Source organism: Rhinatrema bivittatum, chromosome 1 (genome assembly GCF_901001135.1).
Source record: "Rhinatrema bivittatum chromosome 1, aRhiBiv1.1, whole genome shotgun sequence".
In the NCBI taxonomy this organism is placed as follows: domain Eukaryota; kingdom Metazoa; phylum Chordata; class Amphibia; order Gymnophiona; family Rhinatrematidae; genus Rhinatrema; species Rhinatrema bivittatum.
This window is the reverse complement of record NC_042615.1, coordinates 114,074,481-114,096,703: the sequence shown is the minus strand read 5'-3', so window position 1 is coordinate 114,096,703 and position 22,223 is coordinate 114,074,481. Positions and strand designations below refer to the sequence as shown.

Below are 22,223 nucleotides of genomic sequence, written 5' to 3'. Positions count from 1 at the left end.
CCCATCGATTTACACTACCCACTCACACTACACTTCTCTTCCAGACCCATCAGAGAAGCAAAGGTTCGCTACACACCCCTCCAGCCAAATTCACACACCTCTCATCCACCAAAGATCGAGCCTTCTCGACAGCAGCGCCAACCATCTGGAATACCATGCCCGCAGACCTTAGACAAGAACCTTGCACGCAGACATTCAGAAAGAAACTCAAGACTTGGCTATTTCTACAAGCCTTCCCTGATCTATGACCACCCCAACTGCTATAACTCACCTTGGTCCGCCAGTCGACGTTCCCCATCCCTGACATGGCTTCTGACGTTATATTACAGTCCTGAGTACAAGTGATTATTATATAGTCCTAAGTATATGACTAGATATTATTTATTTCTGAGACTAGATATTATTTATTTCTATGTTAGCCATGACTCTGGCTTTTCCTCCTCCCAGTTCAAGTGCCCCTGTTTTATTGTAACTTTTATTCACATTGATGTTAATGTTATTGCACCGCTGTTTATTGTAAACCGATACGATATGATTGGTATCATGAGTGTCGGTATAAAAAAGCCCAAAATAAATAAAAATAAAATAAAATGTGTGCAATATTAAAACTTAATGTGCTATTATGTCTGTACTCCAGTACTTTATTGATTTTGGGGGCTGGAATTGACAAGGAAGTCTTCTGAAAATTTTCCAGTTTAACTGATATATCAAATTTTTGAGAGAGATTTAACTCATTTATCAGCTATATTGTGTAAAAGTTACATAGGTATACTCTCAGCTTCAAACACTTTCTATGCTGGCATGTTCTTTAAAATTTGTATTTCTTCTTTGTACTTTCTTTATTAATAAATATACAGGATTTTGGCTCTCGATCTCTGTAGAGTTTTTTTCTAATATGCTCCTCATCTTTCAATAAATTCTTCCGCTGTCTGTAGTAAATTACTTTTATTAGCTTTCACTCCTAATTATATTTCTGATTTATTAATTTATTTTTTTTTTCTTTAACCAGTAAGGACCTATGTTGATTGCCCAGTCATTAGATTTTTCATATTTTTATTGAAAGTTTCTCTTTCACTTCTCTACCACCTTTTGGCAGGGCAGGCGGGCCTAGTGCCCACGGGCACACTTTAATGTGGCGCCAGGCTCTCTCCCGGCGTGAGCTCCGGTCGGGAGGGAGGCAGGGGGAGGGGGGGAAGGCTCTCTGGGTGGAGCGCCAGTGAAGCACCCCCACAGCCTTGGTTCCCTTGGGAATCGCCTTTTGCCTTTCCAGGATCATCGCTCTGCTGCTGCTAATGCACAACAGAAGCCCCCGGCAGCAGAGAGAACTCAGTGAAAAGTAAACCAGGCTAAAATTCATTGGTCAGCTGGCAGGTAAGTGTTCTTCCTGGATAGTCAACCTTGAAGTTTTGAGCAAGCAAACCATTCAGAATGGGTGGAACCCTGACTTCTCTGCTGCTGCGGATGCAAAATGGATGCTCCCAGGAGCCAGCACATACATGGGAGTTTGCCAGTTGACAGTCTGCTTTCTTTATGATGGTGAAAGACCAACAAAGCCAAATGTAAGGAAATGGAGAAATTCAATAATGTAGGCAGCCAGGACTGTCTCCTCCCTCCACCTTCGCCCTTCACAAAATAGGTGTAAAAATATGAATATCACACTATTTATTTTAAGAGATCTAAATATTAAAGAGATAATTTGCCATTTTAGACTGTAGCTAGTCTGATCCTTTAAGAAATTCCAACAGCAATGTAAAAGTGAGTATAAATGCTCACTCTGTACCTGTTTGAAGGGTTTCCCAGTATCTGCAGGATACTGGAGTCTGTACTACTTTTTAAAGAGGAGGTTCCTGTGTAACATGACAGGCAACCACTGAAAGAACATTTCTGAAATTCCCTTATACTAAAGAAGTCACTATATTCTTCCGAGTTGCACAATTTATTTGCTTGTGTGTGTGTGGTTGTCACATGCATTATAGTAATTAATGCAGGCCACATGCAGAAGTTAAACTTCCAACCAAAAAGAATTCCAAAGAAACACAATTTTTCATATAGATGAGTGGATAATGTGATCTCACTTTTTTTTTTTTTTTTAAATAGTTTAAAGATGTTACATGACCCTACATTCAAATTTATTATGGTGTTATTTAACCAAAAATCTAATGGCCGGGACTCAAAACCCATCTAGCTGCAAACACAGCACTGGATAAAACAAAGCCTAGATTAATTTAATTTTCTTTTTTAATAAGTTGACTTCTATTATCTGTTGCCAGTAATAGTCATGCAGAGAGCTGTGTGAACTGCTGTGCTTCAAATGTGAATATGATTAATTCTGAGCATTTTTGCAAGCTTGTGAATATTAATAAAATTCACCTGAAGTTTACAGATGTATAAAATGTGTCTGTATCTGGAGTAATGCATTTATTCTCTCTCTCCTCAGCGGTTTAACCTGTCACCTTCCAGACGGAAATTCCTGTATAAAAAATGTGATCAGCAACCTGTGAGGCTATGTTTTTTTGACATTCGGCTTTGATCTGCCTCATTACTGTTAGAAACCTGATCTTAGTGTGCGTCCCTGCTGATTATTTTATTGGGGGAAGAGGGGACAATTTTAATTTGATGTTCCTTCTCTCCTCCCATATGAAATCCTGGACCTCTTCCCCTCCCTCTTGGCTATCAAGAGAAAGCACTTTCCTGCGTCTGCCTCCTCCAGTGGCTGACTTCAGGCTTGCAGTTTCTCATCAGGTCTTGAAAGACTGAAGCTGGCCAGAGGAGCTAGAAAGTTCTCCTTCCAGCAGCTGAAGGGAAGGCCCAGAGATGAATGGGATTAGGGTGGCAGGAGTAGAATAGGAGTCTTGGGACCAAGGGGTAGAGGTCTGAGCAATTGTAAGAAGCTGAGAGACAGAATGAGAGGGAGATGGCCTATGTGCGTCCTAGCTGTTTGCAGGGCAAGTTGGCTTTTTTCACTTTTTAGCGTACTTTTTAAAACTACAATAAAATCAGGATCCTGCCTGTTCCTTGTTTCATTTTCTCCAGTTTCTGCACATGAAATGAGAATATGGCATCCACAAGGTACACTCCCTGTATCCAGTGATAATTATATGGCTTTGCACCACACTAATCTCATGGTCTGATACCCCTAGCTACTGAAAGAACACATTACATCTCAGGGGGCTCAGTTAACTCTTAACATTGGTCCAATAATGGTATCAATAAAATGCAGAGTCAAGTTTTTTCCCAGAACCAATTACAATAAATAGAGCTCTGTGCTGTGCATTTTACAAATCATTATGTATGAGAAATAACTGCGCAAAATATGGTTTTAAGTAGCTAAACTGAATAAACATAAGCTAAAATCCAAAGAGCAGCAACGTAGGCAAACCTATGATTCTAACAAAAGATCCTCTTTTTATTCAGGGCCTTGTTATCAGAAGGACAAGGAGAATTTTGGAGAACTGTCATTTTTTTTACCTCTAAATATATTTCTCACTGCTTACTGAGCCTATGGTTCCAATTTACATGATTAGATTTTTTAAATTTAGTAAAACGGCACTGCCACACTTCTTTTATTCAAAAAGGAATAAACATAGCATTGTTGATGACAAGAACTCTAACAAAAGGCAACCCCTCATATAGCTGCATACTGTACTTCAAGTTGAATTTGGACCTGGGAAAAGGAAAAAAAAACCTTCAGAAGCCTGTATAGAGCTTCAAATATTTGTTATTTTCATTGACTGGTAAATGTGAAAAAGATTTATTGAATTTTTGCATGCTAATTCATGTGGTTCATGCAATTAAGAAAAAAATTGTAAAAAGGAATCTTTTCCTGAAATGAAAGCAGAATCAGTGATTTTCTGGTAATCTGTAATCTAAACAAAACAAAAATTCAATATTAGAACAACTGAATATGACAGAATCAATGCTGGTTCATTTCTTCAGCCCTACCGTGGTGAATTGAACCCGCTATCGACAGTGATGCTGCTGCTGTCCATGCTGTCCAGGCGAGCAGAGTGAGCGACCCTCTGGCTGCTGACAGTTTCTGTTTCCTTTGGGTTGAGGAGCGTGAGGTTCTTCTCAAACTTTCTTTGCAGGTCCCGTTCTTTCTCCCGCTCTAGCAACCACTGCATGGTGCCCACATCGTCCCGGTTCTTTTCTTCTTCCGCGTTCTTGTGCGCGCCTTCTTCCGAGTCGTCGTCAGACACGTTGTAATAGTCGAAGGAGGCCTCTTGGTTTCCGGCAGGCTCTTGCTGCCTCTGCGAGATGGGCAGAGCCTGAGCGACTGAGGTGGGGATAGGTTGTTCAAAGTTCTCGCAGCTCACGGGCAGTGCGTCAGGGGGTGGCTTTTGGTGGGATTTTAGCAGTGGCACAGCAGACTTGTGGAAACTGTTCACAGATAACGTGTTTTGCAGAGGTTTGAAGAGCGTATCTTTGCTAAATATTTCTTTCCTTTTATCAAGGCTGCTTGATTCAGTATTGTGATGTTGCACCAGACGCCCGTTTGCAATTACCTCAGGGGTTTGGCCAGCAGTAGAAACAGTTGTTGCTCCACTTGGTCCTTTAGGAGATTCTTCTTTGCATTCCCCAGATTCTCTGACTGTGTGTTGAGGTTGCCTGTCAGATGGAGACAGTTTCTTTACTCCATCTGATAAGGTCAGTGTGTCATAATCCTCCTTATTCTTTCCTAATGGGGATGGTGCAGTGAGAATGGTCTCGCTTGAAGTGTTGCACTGAAAATAATCATCTGGTGTTTTAGTTGTGCAAGAATTGAGCTCACTGTAGGATGGTAAATTCTCTGAAGGTTTTTTTTGTTCCATTAAATTACAAGAATTGGCAGTTTCCACACTACCACTAACTATTTCAGGTATACAAGTCTCTTTATAGATGTGAGCTCTTTGATGACCAAGAGTCTGGGAAGGCCTTAAGGTACTGTCATCAATATACATCTGGTTAGGTGGCTTCTCATCAGGGCTACAGGTTTCAGCAATACCTTCTGGTGTACTTAAAGCACCACCACCCAGAGGTCCTTTGGAATTATCCATTGACCTAGAGCGCTCCTTGGCTTTGCTTGACCTCTCATTCCTTGACCTTCTGTCCTGTGTATGGCTGTGACTTCGATGAACTTTAGAGTGGGAGCTTGCTCTTGAAGGCTCAGGAAAAGGCATTTCAGTTCTCCTTTTGGCCAGTTCACCAGATACATCCCATTCTGGAGTTATGGGAAAATGAGATTCAATCATGTTAGGGTTGCTATGTATGATAAAATTATCTCCTCCTTTGCGCTCCAGTACGAAACAACCTTCTCGGGGTGACCTGGTTCGGGGATCATAGAACTCATATTCTCTTTCACCAGGAATGTCCAGATGGGAACCATCAGAAGGGTCTCCTTTGGATGCCCGGGTCTTGCTGTGTGATCGGGATTTCCCAAGAGTCTTTCTATGATTCCTGCTCTTTTTGCTTCGCCCACTGTGGTGAGCAGAGGATCCAGCTTTGCTTCTCTGAGCTTTTTCTTCTTCAAGTTTTTTCATTAGTGCAGTATGCCTCACGACATTCTCCACGGTCAAGTCTGGGTTAATGCGCCTAATAATCTCCATTTCAACTTCCCTCGGAATAGTGGTTGGCGTGTCCTCATCTCTCAAAGGCCATTCCTCAGGAGGAAACTGAGCTGAAAAATTGGCTAGTTGTTTTGTTTTGTCCTTCTTAAAACTTAGCCTAAATAATTTCAGTCCAAATTTTTTAGATGGCTTTTCCCCGTCTTTAGGCTTTGTAAGTGTTTCTGTTTTGTAGGAATAATTTACAGTACTTTTACTTTTTTCAGTCTGTGGAACCTGGCACAAAGAAGGAGGGCAATAAGGGTCTTTGCAGTCTTTTGCTGATTTTCTCTGTAGGGTGGATGCATGCATACTATGCATGTCCTCTCTGCAACAATGGCAAGAGTCGCAGTGGTTTTTGGGTAGGGTTCTGTCCCTGATGCAGCCTGAAGCGGAGGGGGTTATAGTTCCTTGTTGTGGAGAGGTACACTGAGACCTGTCAGGTATCCTTTCATCTAAATGGTACCATTTACTATTAGTTCTTATGAGAGATGGAGTGATGAAATAAGTTTGTGGGGTCACAATAAAGTAGCCATCAGGAGTTGGGTAGATTTTTCTCTCTCGCACCAGCATGTTCAGAGTATGCCTCAGGATCTCAGGGCTAGGGGTAGGAACACCTGAAGAAAAGAGAAAAAAATGCATGAAATAATCTGCATTGTGTTTTTCTTCCAAGGTTACAATTCTGCCATCATTAAAGTTATCTAGTGTGCACTGCATGAAACACGGCACTTCAAGTGTTTACTAGTATTTTCTGGCTTTTCATTTCTCTCTCTCACCAGAAATACACGAATTAGCTTACTGATTAAAAGAAAAAATGCATACAGCTATTTTTCTATACAAGTGTATTGAGTTAAATATAACAAATAACATAGCTGACCCTATTCTTTACCCTAAGGAAAAGATAACCAAGAACATATTTAAGACATTTTAATATTGTTTTGAGACCAGCAAAGCCAAACTACACAGATCCTGGAAATATCTAACATTTTAATCCGCTTTCCCTATAAAACAAATTTAGGAATAATCACTACATATAATAAAAAAAAAAATACAAGAATACCTTGCCATATCTGCTTGCCCCACTCACTGTCTGCCCTAACCATTAGCAGTTTTTCTTTCTGATGTAACTTAGCTGCTTTTATGCACCACCCTTACTGCTGAACACTTTAAAAACAATTGTAATGAACTGTAAAATGCAATGTAGCAGAAGCCATGCTTAGGTCATTTAAGAGACTTCTTGGTGTAGAGTATTAGTAGCTGCATTTGTCTTAGAGAAAACTGGAATTTTTGTAGGTCATGATACCTTTTCCAGGACCAACCAGAAAGATGCTGTATTACATGAAGCTTTCAAAACTTCTAAAGAAGAGGTCAGTGAGGTTTCAAAAGCTTATGTACAACATTGTTTTTGGCTGGTCCTCGACATACACAGATTTCAAGGAATCACCTAGCAAACACATTATCTACTTAAAAAGCTCTCTGCTTGTATAAACCCCAAACCACGCAATCAGATTAACAGTTCTGGGGTTTATGGATAAGTCTGGCACCCTGTGCATCTCAGTATCCATAGTTGAATCAGTTCTACCATCAACCTGCTACAAACAATCCTTAGAAAAGATTATCCATTTGTTTAGCTGAGATCCTGTGAAAAATGATTCATAGTTAAGTACATATTCAATCCACACTGATATTTTATATGCATGATTTAAGCAAATGCTCACATATTGGATGTTTGGAGTGTACCAATGAGTGACATCACAGTTGTGCTCATTGTACACATAAGGCCAGATTTTAAAATCTATGCCCAATTTTATAAGATGCATGCGTAGCCGCACGCATGTTATAACATTTTTCCACCTTCCCCTCACTAACACCCCCCCCCTTACCTATGTCCTATAAGTAGTGCCTGCCTCCGGACAGGCATAGATTGTGCGCCGCTGTGCCTGGAGGCTCCGGCCCCGCCCCCTTTTCAAAGCCCCGGGACATACGCGCATCCCAGGGCTTGCGCACATCGCCGAGCCTATGCAAAGTAGGTTCGGCGTGCGCAGGAGCGTGTTTTCGGGGTTACGCGCATAATATACGCGTGTAACACTTTGAAAATCCACCCCATACTGTATATAGATATAGATAGCAAAAAAAAAGAATAAAGAAAGTACAAGAAACTCTATGCCTATACATTCTGGCATTTAGCATAGCAAACAGCAGCAGTGCTGTTAATTGAGATTATGTAGAGCTTTAATAATTCACAAGCAGAGGGTGTCTGGACACTGAATCAGACATGTACATTTCAGCATCTCAAGAGAGTCTGTTGCTTTCTGCAATGAAGTTTATAGATAGAAGATTATGCCTAGTTTGATGCTCACAAAGAACACTGTCCCAAGGTGAACCTATTTAATGAAGGACGCATCTTTGAACTGCTGCATACATTAACACTTCTAATACACAGGACTGATTGTACATTGGTGTTTCTGTGCCCATGCTGGTCTAAACCTTTGCATTACTGCTTCCTTACAACTCACTGAATGTAAGTGAATATGTATGAATTATTAGATACATTCTCACTACATTCAACTGATTGGCCTAGCAGTTTTATAAACAGCATTAAAAATAGCAAATTACTGCATATGCCTTTGTATCAAGTCCCATGGACAAAACCAGGTTGATAAGCAATTGATATAGATAATAAACACAGATGGTTTCCTAAAAATTTCATAATTTATTTATAAATCATACTTTTTAATCACCATTCAATATGTAAGCTCAAAGCAAAGAAGAATAGGTACATAAAAACAAAATAATTCCAAGAAATAACCTTTCAAAATTACACACAAAAAATAGAAATTACAGCAGAACACTAACATACCCACTCCCCATAACATAAAAGGCCACACTAAAAATATCCACCTAAGACAGCGTACTAAGATCCATCAACATCACATCCCAAATAAACTGTAATTCAAGAGTGGGGAACCTCTGGTACTCAAGGGCCAAACACAGGTTGTTGGGGAAATGTATTTATAACATATTTATAAACATTAAGGGGCAGATTTTAAATACTTGCGCGAGCGCGTACTTTTGTTCGCGCAGCAGGCGCGAACAAAAGTACAGTGGATTTTATAAGATACGCAGGTAGCCGTGCGTATCTTATAAAATCCGGGGTCGGCGCGCGCGCAAGGGGTTGCACATTTGTGCAACCTGCGTGCGCCGAGCCCAGCGCGCGCTGCCTGTTCCCTCCGAGGCCGCTCCGATTTCGGAGCGGCCTCGGAGGGAACTTTCCTTCGCCCTCCCCCCACCTTCCCCTCCCTTCCCCTACCTAACCCCCCCCCCAGCCCTATCTAAACCCCCCCTTAACTTTGCGCGCGTCGGCCGGCTGCCCCACTCCGTGGTCCGGTCCCGGGGGCGGTTCTGGAGGCCGCGGCCATGCCCCCGGGCCGAAACCACGCCCACGTCGCTGCCCCCGAAATGCCGCGCCCCGCCCCCTAAACGTCGCGTCATCCCGCCACGCCCCCCGCCACGCCCCCGACAGGAAGCCCCGGGACTTACGCGCGTCCCGGGGCTCTGCGCGCGCCGGCGGCCTATGCAAAATAGGTGCACCGGCACGCGCAGGGGTTTTAAAATCCGCCCCTAAAGTCCTAAAAGGTTCTAGATGATGAGTCTTCAAGGATATCCCTAATTAATATGCATGAGGCAGCTTTGTATACAATTGAGGCAGTGTGTGTGCACATACATTGCATGCCTAATCATTAGGATATCCTGAACACCTGACCAGTATGCGGCCCATGGGAACGGGAGTTTCTCCACCCCTTTATAATTAATACAGTTTACACTTTTGTAAAATTTAACAAGGACATACAGCTTTTAAAATATGATTTTTTATCAACAAACATGACTGAACAAATCTGCTAAAAGACTTAGGTAGGAAAAATTGCTTATATGGTGTTAAATATTCTTAAATGTTTTTTTCCTGAGCTAGCACAATGGTTTACCAAGGGACAAAAAAAAAAAGCACCTCTTTCACTGGTTGGTGAGACAGTTTAAGACTCAGAATGCTTGCTACGTGATGTTATAAATAATTGGCATCACTTACTTCGCACATGGAACAGTAGCTCTGCGTGGCCCGGATTAAATGTTTGCACAATGGCAAGGTGGCCAGCAAATCTGCAGTCGATGATTCACTATGGTGAAGGGTTTCTTTAATCTTAGCCTCCTCAAGAATAATCTATTGTGACAATAGGAATTCTACTTGTCACTAAGCCAGGAAACGTGCATTGGCTCCTCACAGCACAAATAGACCAGGGATGCAATTCTCAACATATGTAATACACATATAAACCTGCGATGTAATTAACCCCATTGCTAATAGAAAACTGGCATGCTTCACTGTCTACTAAGCTTTACATATGAAACAACTAAAGACATGTAAAACATACTATACAATAATCCAGAAGATGTAAGGGCTGTGAGGACAGTAGGTATCTTTGATTTACATTAATAAAGGTGGTAGCCCACATTGTAAAAATACTTGAAGAATCTGCAGGCATGCTTTAATCTCAGGCAAAGATCCAGAAGAGATATGTGCTCTATCTTTCTTGCACTACCAACTGTAAGCCTGCAGTGCATGTAAGCGACACAGTGGGAGAGGACAGGATGGACACCCCAGCAGCACACTTGAGGGGCTACCTCCCCTCCCACCCCAGATCATCTGAGGAGCTCCTCCAGGGCTGCCCCTCCTCTGATTTCAGCAGCAGCAGCAGCCAGGCCCTTTAAACCAAGCTGCTTCAAGTGTCCCAGAATCAGAGACAAAAGCAACAGCAGGAGGGGAGAGGATGGAGACCCTATCAGCACACTCAACATTTAAAGAGCAGTTCTGGACCTGCAGGGGTTCTTTGCCTCAAGGACTATCCTTGCTTCTTGAACAGCATTGATCACTAAATCCCAGACCTTATAGAATTAAAGCTTCATATCCTCTGCCTCACAGAGATCTGGATAGATGAAGGTGATACTATCACTCTCACATAACTCTATTCATCAGGATACCAAATATACCATACATATTGTGCCATAGGCCAGGGTGGTGCAGTTGCTATCTTCTACCAGCACTCTTTAGGCTTCATCTAGCTGTATCCAAACAATCTGGAAAATCTGACTGCATCCGGTATGTGGGACCCAAACTGGCTCTAATTTACCTCCCACCAAGTAATCAACCTGACTGCTTTCTCAAACTCTTCAAACCCATATGTGACATTTCAACTACTACCTTACTGGTTCTTAGTGATTTCAACTACCTTGCTGAGGACCCACCCAAAAGCAATGCCATCAGCTTCCAACACAACATGAAAGATCTCAGCCTCACTTAACTAATAAAATTCTCGCCCACAAAGGTGGTCAAGCTCTAGATCTAATATTCCACTCTTCTAGCATAAGTATAGATCCAACTCAATTCAGATCAACCCTGTCTCATAATCAGATCCTACCATGGAAAAAATAGTCTACTTCCAACTTCTTGACTTTCTTGAAGAAGGAAACACCCTTCATCCTTATTTATTTATTTATTTATTGAGTTTTATATACCGTCGTTCGGTTTTGCCATCACAACGGTTTACAAAGTTTCGATGTTTAACAGGGTTTCCAAAAGATTCATGTGACTGTTAACATAGATATTGTATTGGATGTTGCCAGACACCCATGAATGTCTGCACAGACCACAAGAATCTGAAGCTTTGACCAAAGCACAGAGGCAAAACCTGCGGCAAGCCTAATGGTCATTGAATTTCAACTGGTTTAACTTTGAGTTGTGATATTGCCCAGCAGAAAAGAACTGGGCCGATGCCCTCTCGCGTTCCTTACCAACTTGGGAAGCCAATCAAACAGAATTCATTCTATCAGTCATAACTAACAGTATCCACATGAAAGCTGACCAAGAAGGTGACTCCCTCCTAATCCTATTAGATCTCTCTGCTGCCTTTGGCATTGTTGATAACCAACTTTTTTCAATGCTTACATGACATTAGCATTGAAAGCACAGTCTTTAAATGGTTTGAATCTTTCTTGGATAACAAGGCAATATTGCTCTGGTATAGATCATTATTAAATCCCTCCTTGAGTACTGCATTCAGTATTGGAGGTCATATATTTAAAAAAAACAAAGAAGAAAGAAGCAGTTCAGAGAAAGGATACTAAAATGTTACAGGGCCTGCAATACAAACTCTAAACAGAGGTTTATAAAACTCAAAATGTACTCACTGGAGAAAATATTCAAATATTTAACAGGCTTCAGGAAAGTACAAATTTCCATAGATAAAGAAATTTAAGAAAATAGATCATGAAATGAAAATGAAGGAATGGAGATTCAGATTATTATTTTAAAATTATATAATTAAAAAATTATATAGGATAAAAAGAGGGAGAATTTAGGATTAAAACCAAAAAGAGAAGTAAAACAGAGTTCCTTACCTGTTAAAATAGAAACATAGAAATGAGGGCAGAAGAAGACCAACAGGCCCATCCAGTCTGCCCAGCAAGCTGTCACACTTATTTTCTCATTACTCCGACCGCTGAGTTCGGGCCCTTATTGGTAGCTTTTTGATTCTAATTTCCTTCCACCCCTGCCATCGATGCAAAGAGCAGTGTTGGAGCTGTATCAAGTGAAGTATAAGGCTTAATGTTTGAAGGTAGTAACCGTCATATCAAGTTACCCTGATGTTTGTATACTCATACTGCTCGGATCAATGCCTTGTTAGATGTTGGCTGGATGTAAATCCTATTTCTTCATTCCCCCTGCCGTTGAAGCAGTGAGCTGCGCTGGATATGCATTCAAAGTGAAGTATTAGGCTTAATTTGTTAGGGGTAGTAACCTCTGCAATAAGCAAGCTACTCCCACGCTTGTTTGCTTACACAGACTGTGCAATTCAGTCCTTTGTTGTTGTCTGAATATAAATCCTCTTTTCTTCATTCCCCTGCTGTTGAAGCAGTGAGCAGCACTGGATATGCTTTCCAAGTGAAGTAACAGGCTTAAATAGGTTCTGGGTAGTAACCGACACAACAAGCAAGCTACTCCCATGCTTATTTGTTTACCCAGACTGTGCAATTCAGGCCTTGTTGGTTGTTGTCTGAACATAAATCCTCTTATCTTCATTCCCCCTGCCATTGAAGCAGAGGTAACATTGAAGCAGAGATTTACACTGGATATGCATTGAAAGTGAAGTATCAGGCTTAATTGGTTTGGGGTATTAACTGCTGCAACAAGCAAGCTACTCCCACGCTTATTTGTTTACCCAGACTGTGCTATCTTGTTGGTTGTTGCCTGAATGAAATCCTCTTTTTCCACATTTCCTCTTGCCATTGAAGCATAGAGCAATGTTGGAGACTCATTAACCATGTGAATGTTTACTGAATAAGGGTATTAATCAATAGGTAGTAGCCATCGTTCCTGTAAGCCACCCTCATACATCTTCTCTTCATTCCCATCCTCCAGGCTTTATGGATCCACAGTGTTTATCCCACGCCCCTTTGAAATCCTTCACAGTTTTGGTCTTCACCACTTCCTCTGGAAGGGCGTTCCAGGCATCCACCACCCTCTCCGTGAAGAAATACTTCCTGATATTGGTTCTGAGTCTTTCTCTCTGGAATTTTAAATCCTGACCCCTGGTTCTGCTGATTTTTTTCCAACGGAAAAGGTTTGTCGTTGACTTTGGATCATTTTATTTTTATTTATTTATTTTAAAAGTTTTATATATGGCACAAATGGACATAATATATCCGTCTAGGCAGTTTACAATATTCAATACACATGCATAATTTTAAAACAAATACAGACATTTCAAATATAACACAAGAAAAATATGTAGTGTTCATTTGTAGATAAATTAAAACCTTCCAAGTATCTGAACGTCTGTATCTTATCACCCCTGCTCTTCCTTTTCTCCGGGGTGTACATATTTAGATTCTTCAGTCTCTCCTCATAAGTCATTCAATGAAGACCATCCACTTTTTTGGTCGCCCTTCTCTGGACCGCCTCCATCCTGTTTATATATATATTGAAAATCACCAGTCCAAGTACAGATCCCTGAGGCACTCCACTGTTTACCTTTTTCCACTGAGAAAATTGACCATTTAATCCTACTCTCTGTTTCCTGTCTTTTAACCAGTTTGTAATCCACGAAAGGACATTGCCTCCTATCCCATGACTTTTTAGTTTTCTTAGAAGCCTCTCATGAGGGACTTTGTCAAACATGTTTATTAGCCCCTTCAAAAAAATGAAGCAGATTTGTTAGGCAAGACTCCCCTTGGGTAAATCCATGTTGACTGTGTTCCATTAAATCATGACTTTCTATATGCTCTACGATTTTGATCTTGAGAATAGTTTCAACTATTTTTCCCGGCACTGAAGTCAGGCTCACTGGTCTATAGTTACCTGGATCGCCCCTGGAGCCTTTTTTAAATATTGGGGTTTCATTGACCACCCTACAGTCTTCAGGTACAATGGATGATTTTAATGATAGGTTACAAATTTTAATTAATAGATCAGAAATTTCATTTTTGAGTTCCTTCACTACCCTAGGATGCATACCATCCGGTCCAGGTGATATGCCACTCTTTAGTTTGTCAATCTGGCCGACTACATCTTCCAGGTTCACAGTGATTTCGTTCAGTTCGTCTGACTCATCACCCCTGAAAACCATCTCCGGAACTGGTATCTCCCCAACATCCTCATTAGTAAACATGGAGGCAAAGAATTCATTTAGTCTTTCTGCAATGGCCTTATCTTCCCTGAGAGCCCCTTTAACCCCTCTGTCATCTAATGGTCCAACCGACTCCCTCACTGGTTTCTTGCTTTGGATATATTTTAAAAAGTTTTTGCCTCTATAGCCAACTTCATTTCAAATTCTCTCTTTGCCTGTCTTATCAATGTTTTACACTTAACTTGACAATGCTTATGTTTTATCCTATTTTCTTCAGATGGATTTTTGAAGGATGTTTTTTTGCCTAAAATAGCCTCTTTCACCTCACCTTTTAACCATGATGGTAATCGTTTTGCCCTCCTTCCACCTTTCCTAATGCGCAGAATACATATGGACTGCGCCTCTAGGATTGTATTTTAAACAATGTCCAAGCTTGTTGAACACTTTTAACCTTTGCAGCTGCACCTTTCAGTTTTTTTCTAACTATTTTCCTCATTTTATCAAAGTTTCCCTTTTTAAAATTTAGTATTAGAGCTGCAGATTTACTTATTGTCCCCCTTCCAGTTATTAGTTTAAATCTGATCATGTTATGATCACTGTTGCCAAGTGGCCCCACCACTGTTACTTCTCTCACTAAATCCTGCGTTCCACTAAGAATTAAATCTAAAATAGCTCCCTCTCTTGTTGGTTCCTGAACCAATTGCTCCATGAAGCAATCATTTATTACATCTAGGAACTTTATGTCTCTAGCAAGTCCTGATGTTACATTTACCCAGTCAATATTGGGGTAATTGAAATCTCCCATTATTATTGCACTACCAAATTGGTTTGCTTCCCTGATTTCTCTTAGCATTTCATCATCTGTCTGACCATTTTGTCCAGGTGGACGGTGGTATACTCCTATCACTATACTCTTACCCAACACACGTGGGATTTCTACCCATATAGATTCTACTGAGCATTTAGTCTCTTGTATGATCTTTATCCTGTTGGACTCTATACCCTCCCGGACATAAAGTGCCACACCCCCACTAAGTTGATCTTCCCTATCATTGCGATATAATTTGTACCCTAATATAGCACTGTCCCATTGGTTATCCTCCTTCCACCAACTCTCTGTGATGCCAATTATGTCAATCTCATAATTTGCTGCTATACACTCTGGGATAGATTTTCTAAATTTGTGCGATCGCGTACTTTTGTTCGTGCACCAGGCGTGAACAAAAGTACAATGGATTTTATAAGATACGCACGTAGCCGTGCGTATCTTATAAAATCTGGGGTCGGCGCTCGCAAGGGGGTGCACATTTGTGCAACCTGCGCGCGCCGAGCCCAGCACGCGCTGCCTGTTCCCTCCGAGGCCACTCCGATTTCAGAGCAGCCTCGGAGGGAACTTTCCTTCGCCCTCCCCCCACCTTCCCCTACCTAACCCACCCCCCCGGCCCTATCTAAACCGCCCCCCTCACCTTTGTTGGCAGATTTACGCCTGCTAAAAGCAGATGTAAATCTGCGCGCGCCAGCGGGCTGCTGGCGCGCCATCATCCGACCCGGGGGTTGGTCCGGAGGCCTCAACCATGCCCCCGGGCCCGCCCCCGAAACGCCACGTCGCTCCGGGCACGCCCCCACCACACACCCCTTTTAGAAAGCCCCGGGACTTACGCGCGTCCCGGGGCTCTGTGCGCGCCGGCGGCCTATGCAAAATAGGCGCGCCAGCGCACGAGGGCCCTGCGCACGTAAATCCGGCCGGATTTACACGCGCAGGGCATTTAAAATCCGCCCCTCTAACTCTCCCATCTTACTTCTTAGACTTCTGGCATTGGCATATAGACATTTCAAAGTGTGGTTTTTGCTTGTTTTAACAACCTGATTTTCAGTTGTTTGGGATAATTCGGAAATCATTAGCTTTGGTGATTTTTTACAGATAGACATATGAACTATGTTTGCATTTAATGGAACCTCTCTGTTGGGATGCCCTAAGTCTCCTGTTTCATTAGTATCCTTCAAGGATACATTTCTCCGAACCATGCACTGCTGAGTGACTGTCGGCTTTCCCCCTTGTTCTAGTTTAAAAGCTCCCAGGCACAGAATACATTCATCATGGGGAACTGTGATAGACATAGTCCTGCCACATTGGGGACTTTGCTGGCACTCACTAAACATGTACAACTGAAAAAGAATTGAAGCAATCAAACTTGATGGCAGCATTGGAATGATGCCTACTAGGCACCTATGGCATATGACTGCAGAACTGGTCAGACGAATACAAGAATTGGACACAAACTCAGGGCCATATTCATTAAAGGGCAGATTTTCAAAGGGATACGCGCGTACCTCCCGAAAACCTGCCCCAAGTTCCCCCTGCGCACGCCGAGCCTATGTTGAATAGGCTCGATGGCGCGCGTAAGTCCCAGGGCTTTCCTGGGGGAGGGCGTGGTTCCGGCCCGGGGGCGTTTCGGGGGCGTGGCCAAGGCCTCCGAAACTGCTCCTGGGCCGGGAATCACGTGCCGGCGGCCGGCCCGGCAGGTGTAATTTTGCCAACAAAGGTAGGGAGGGGGTTAAGTAGGGGAAGGGAGGGGAAGGTGCGGAGGGGTAGAAGGAAAGTTCCCTCCGAGGCCGCTCCGATTTCAGAGCGGCCTCAGAGGGAACAGAGGCAGGCTGCCAATTTTGCACAGCCTTGCACGTGTGCCCGACCCAGGATTTTAAAGGCTACGCGCGTATCTATTAAAATCCGGCGTACTCTTGTTTGCGCCTGGCGGGCGTACTTTATTAAAATCTACCCCTAAGGCTTTTCTCCCATTTTGTATCTATGGGAAAAACCTTTAGTAAATCAGGTACTCGGGTTTTACAATTTTATTCCTCACAAAATACCTGCAAGAAAATTAGCAGTTAGAAAAATGTATCAATCTTTTCCAAAATCACACGTGAAGTAAGCAAAGTATACATTACACAGGTATATTTCTGTCTAAGAAGCTTTCTCCTTTACTATTTGGTTTCAAACTAACTCCTATCTGATACTAGAGGATTTACCAAGGAACACTCATCAGATAAGTATAATTAAGTATACTAATATCTGAATACTTGTATTTGCCTCTGAATAGATTTGTCTCTAATATATCAACTATGTTTATTCAACTAATATTTGCTTTAAAAAAAAAAAGTGATAAAAAAAAAAAAATCTTTTCCAGATGTTCCAGTAATTTCTCTGGTGTGTCAATAGATGGTAAGTATATTTGAGTTTTGTTTGTTTCTGTCTTTCTTTAGTGTTCTCTTCCTTTAACCTTTTCTTTTTCCTCTGTATTTCTTTTCTATTTTCTGTTGTGTGTGTGTGTGTGTGACTGACTCAGTTTGCTTCTGTATGCTGGTTAGCCAACAAAGGTGTGGTGCAGAAGGATTTCATTTAGCTGTCCGACAGGTATCTGACTTTGTCTCTCTCTCCTTTCAGGCTACTTCTCTCGGTTCTCCTTTTGGACCTGGACGGTAGTGTTTGGCTGTTGTCCATCTCTCCTCTTCTCTGACAGCTGGTGCAGGTGGCCTAACACCTAACTGTCTTTAACTAAATAAAAACAATGTGTTACCTAAATACTCTAACCGTGACCCCCCTCTTCTGAAGATGTGTTTAGTTATGTTGCTGCATGTAGTGTCTATGCCGACTTGTTGGAACGTTGATTTAGTATAAAAAATAAAAGATAATTAGTCCCACCCTAGGCTATCTTATAGAGGGAAAATCATGAAAAATCAGCTCACTAACATACCACACATGCACACAGACCTCTCTGCTGAGCATAATAAATACTACTGCAGGTACTCCAAAGAATCTGGACTTTTAGTTCACAGATACTATTTTCAGTATTAGCTCCAATTACTCAGATGTTGCCTATTTAAACATAATATATATTATTTTTAAACATAATATTGCCTATTTAAATTCTCGCTGGTGATTTAGTATTAAATCCAGTATAAGAAATCACTTTCACAGACTGTTGTTAATATGCCGTGACTTGTGTCCCACAGTCTACATTAGGTTCACGGAAATGTCTGAATCACTTAACTGTTTCTTTTAAATTTAACAGGATTCTATACCACATTTAGAAGATGTATAGAGCCATATTATACTCCTGTTCTTCCCATTCTTTTACTCCCTCAATGTTACTGCTCCAGCGCTGCAACAAAGAAAAGTTTATCTACACTTTTCTCAACAAATGGGGCTGGGATTATAACCACGTGCGTTACTTTAAAAGAACCAATATTTCCACACAAACCATAAAATTCTCTCATAACTTGTCTACAATAAGCCAATATCTCCGTGAATTGGCTGACTTTTAATTTTTAAGCTAGCTGTTCTATCCTTACCTGAGGACCTAAACAACAGCATTACATTAATTCACACTCTCATACATCTTATCCATTCACTCTCAAGATAATGTGTATAAATCGATACATTTTCTTTGTGTTTTTATACTAACAGATTCAGAACTGGTTCTGGTACAGACTGCTGTGAAAATAGACTTGTTCCCTTTATTGTCTCCATCAACTACTCCAACATTCTCACTGTGTCAGTTTGGAACTGATCAATGCTCTGCTTGTGACATTGGTGAAAATAGTTCCAGACTTTCCTTTGTATGAAGTTTTAGCCAACTTCATACGTCAGAAAATCCACTCTCTTAGTATCAGTAACAGCTTTTAGGAATTTTTCCAACTTCTTTTTAACTTTAGACGGGCTTTGTATTTGTTAATCACCTGTGACACAAGAGGTGGCATTACGCCAGTTCTGTACCATAGACCCTAAAGGTTCTTCCCCCCCCGAAAAAGGTAGGGGCTACTTTGTGAGGGGCGGCAGCTCAACAGTGAAATGGAGTCTTTCAAAATGAAGACACAGACTGGATCAGGGTTTTAGGGATCTGGATTTAATTAGCACTCAGACAATTCTTGAATCCAAATTTTCTCTCATACTCCATTTATTTATTTTCCCCAAGTCATTCTAACAGTTTCCAAAATACAATAAAATGTAAATCTTCGAAGTAGATCAAAGGTAAATTCCTCCTTTTTCCAGTGAATTTTCTTAACAGTCCTAGGCATTCCCCTTAGTACAGTTGTTTTATAGCTCTTTAATCAGCCTTTTCCATCTTTGTCATCCCTGTCTTCCGATAGCCTTTAACAATAACTACTGATAGGCAGAGGAGGAGAGGTAGATCTCTCCTCTCTATCAGTACTGAGCAGGAATTCATCTTCATTATGGCATCTGGGCACCCGTTTTTAATCGGGTATTTAGGGTTCACGCTGGGGCTCCAAACCACATGTGGCCACCTCAGAGGCTTCCCCTGACATATCCCCAGGTTTTAGTTTTTCAGGATTTTATATTTTAAAGGAATTCTGGACACTTTTAAAATCAATTTTGGCAAAATTCAAACAGGACTTTAAAAACAAGGTAGGAGCTCAGACACCACCCAGAATCTGACATTTTAAATGTTTTCACTGCTCAGTTTAATTTTTATGAACTTTTAAAAGTTCCTCAGATCTGTCTAAACAGGACGTACATCAACTTTTGGGTTGATGACTCACATGTCATCGCTCCTGGAACTTCATTTACTGACCCTGATGTCCAAAAATCACTTCAGGAGGCAGTGGCAACTTCTCCCAAGATGCTACTGTAAAAGATTAGTGAGTCGGAGGGGTTTTTTTTTTTTATTAATTCTTTTTCTCCTAGTTGCACTTGTCAAGGCACATGTCTTGCCTCCCTGTCAATCATGCTCTCAGCCTGGCTCACATACACCCATACTGCCTGCTCTCTGCTTACAATACAGCTCAAAACAGCTGATGGCTGCTTTTGATCTACAGCCACAATGCAGGAAAACCTTGCAGCTGTTTTGTTTTCTATCTTTGCAGCCTCTCCCTGCTCATGGCTGCTTCCTCTTCTTAGCTCTTCTCAAGCTTGTCTCTTCTCCTCTATTACTACACCATGTTAAAAAAAAAAAAAAAAAAATCCAAACACACTGTTTCCTTGCTGAACTGGTTAGAAGTCTCATTGCCAGCATTATCACCAGCAATTTCAGTAAGCAGACAGGTACTATGACAGCCTCGCTGAATAACTACAGCACTCGGACACAGCCATTGCAGCCCCCTTTCACAGATCTCTACCAGCATTCATCCCTTTCCGGGAGCCCAGGATCCAGGAATGTGAGCTATGACAACACTCCCATCCATCAGATCCTCAGCAGATCTATTTCCAGCAGTATTTTCTCTCTCTGCAGGAGCCCAGGATCCAAGTTTTGTTATATTAAAAAAAAATGTATACCCCTGTTTTACTTAATTTTAACCACTGGTTACAGACACAGTCCTGCCCCACTGGGGGCGGGGCCTTTGCTGGCACTCACTAAACATGTACAACCAAAAAAGAACCAAAGCAATCAAACTTGATGGTGGCAGTGGAGCAATACCCAATAGGCATCAATGGCATACCACTGCGGACCGGAGACAATAACGAGAATTTACAAACACTGGAAAAACCTACCTAGGGAACTATCAGGTAAGAACACAATGGGGACCTGTAATTAACAGCCCTGCTGCCAGAGGAAGGCTTAGAAGCAGGAGCAGAAAGGCAGGCAACTGTGACCTGAGGGCTCTGTGGAAAAATAACGACCGAGGGGGGGGGGGGACCCCGCCCCCCCCCGTGTGAATACATGGCATAAAGGCTTGCGTGGGCATGCTCAGTGACGCACAAAGTTCTAAAATCTTTGACATAAGTTTTCCAGGCCAGGCCAGGCTCCGTCGAACAGTGTCACTGAGGACTGCCAGCCTGCTTGACTTCGGAGAACAAATGCACCAAAAGCAAGTTGATATTTTTAAGACTACTTAGTAACTACTGCTTTAAAGCAGCAACACGCAGAAATATATATGGTATATATCAAAGATTAATAAAAGATCTTTCCTTCCCTCCAAAATAAGATTTCTATATTTTTAATCTCTGCCTTTTCTTCCTCATATAATATTTTGGAATGTTTTATCTTTCCTTGGTCAGTCCTACTAAGGCCTAAAGTTTGCCTTGCTTCTTTATCTGTTTTTGCTTAGTGTCACTGAAAAACTTCTCGAGTCCTCTCTTTTACCAACAAATTAATAGACACACATATGCCAGAATTATTCCTGGGGGAAAGAATTCTGCACAAAAATTAAAAATTCTGTGCAAAATATTTAAAAATTCTGCAGGCTTTGTTTAGATAGGACAATTCTGCACAAAAATTAAAAATTGTGTTATCATAAGGACTGGCCCCTCCAGATTGCGCTCACCTTTCCCCAGGCTTAACAACCTTCCCCAGCTGTTTCCCTATTACAAATTGAACCCCTTCCCTATGCTTGATCTCTTCCTCCTTTTGGGTCAAACCCCTAGTTCACTTGCTATCTCCTCCTCTTTCCCCCCCCCCCCCAGGGTTGACTCTCTCCCATCCCTTCATCCAACCATTTTTTTTTCTCTCTCTGCCCACCAAGCTGTCCCAAAAAGGCATCATTTTGGATTTAGTGATCAGCCAGCCCAGAGTCTAGGCGGGAGTGTTCCTGGCCCACTAGACTACCAGAGCCCCAACTAGACAACCAGGTATGGCTAATGGGTGGGGAAGTGAGTAGTGGATTTGGGGGATGGCCCGCACCATTTTTAAAGTTGGCGCCGGCCGTCCATTACGCCTACCATGTGACAGGGGCCGGCCAATGGCACAGATACACTGTCACATGGTAAGGGCAAAGGGCCATCGACGCCATTTTGATTAGTGGCAGCCGATGGCCCAAGAGCGGGAGATTGCTCCCGGGACCCCCACTGGAGGGACTACCAGGTACTATTAAAAAAGTTTCAGGAGGGTGGGGGAAGCTAAAGGATGTGTTTTAAAGGGTCGGGGTGGGTTTAGGGGTTGTTTTTGTGTGCCATTTTTCCCGCCCTCCCTAAAACGATAAGAGAACCCCATGAACAATTTTGTGGGGT

The 22,223-nt window shown here is 41.9% G+C and overlaps 1 protein-coding gene across 4 annotated transcripts in view; it reads right to left on the bottom strand.

Annotated features, from left to right (window-relative positions):
* STOX2 (storkhead box 2) overlaps positions 1–22,223 on the bottom strand; it is a 257,037-nt gene that overhangs the window by 32,816 nt on the left and 201,998 nt on the right. For all 4 annotated transcript variants that reach the window (XM_029583616.1, XM_029583841.1, XM_029583689.1 and 1 more), the window contains exon 3: positions 3,943–6,199. In XM_029583616.1, coding sequence (XP_029439476.1) covers positions 3,943–6,199 — 2,257 coding nt within the window. The remainder of the gene's footprint in view (positions 1–3,942; positions 6,200–22,223) is intronic.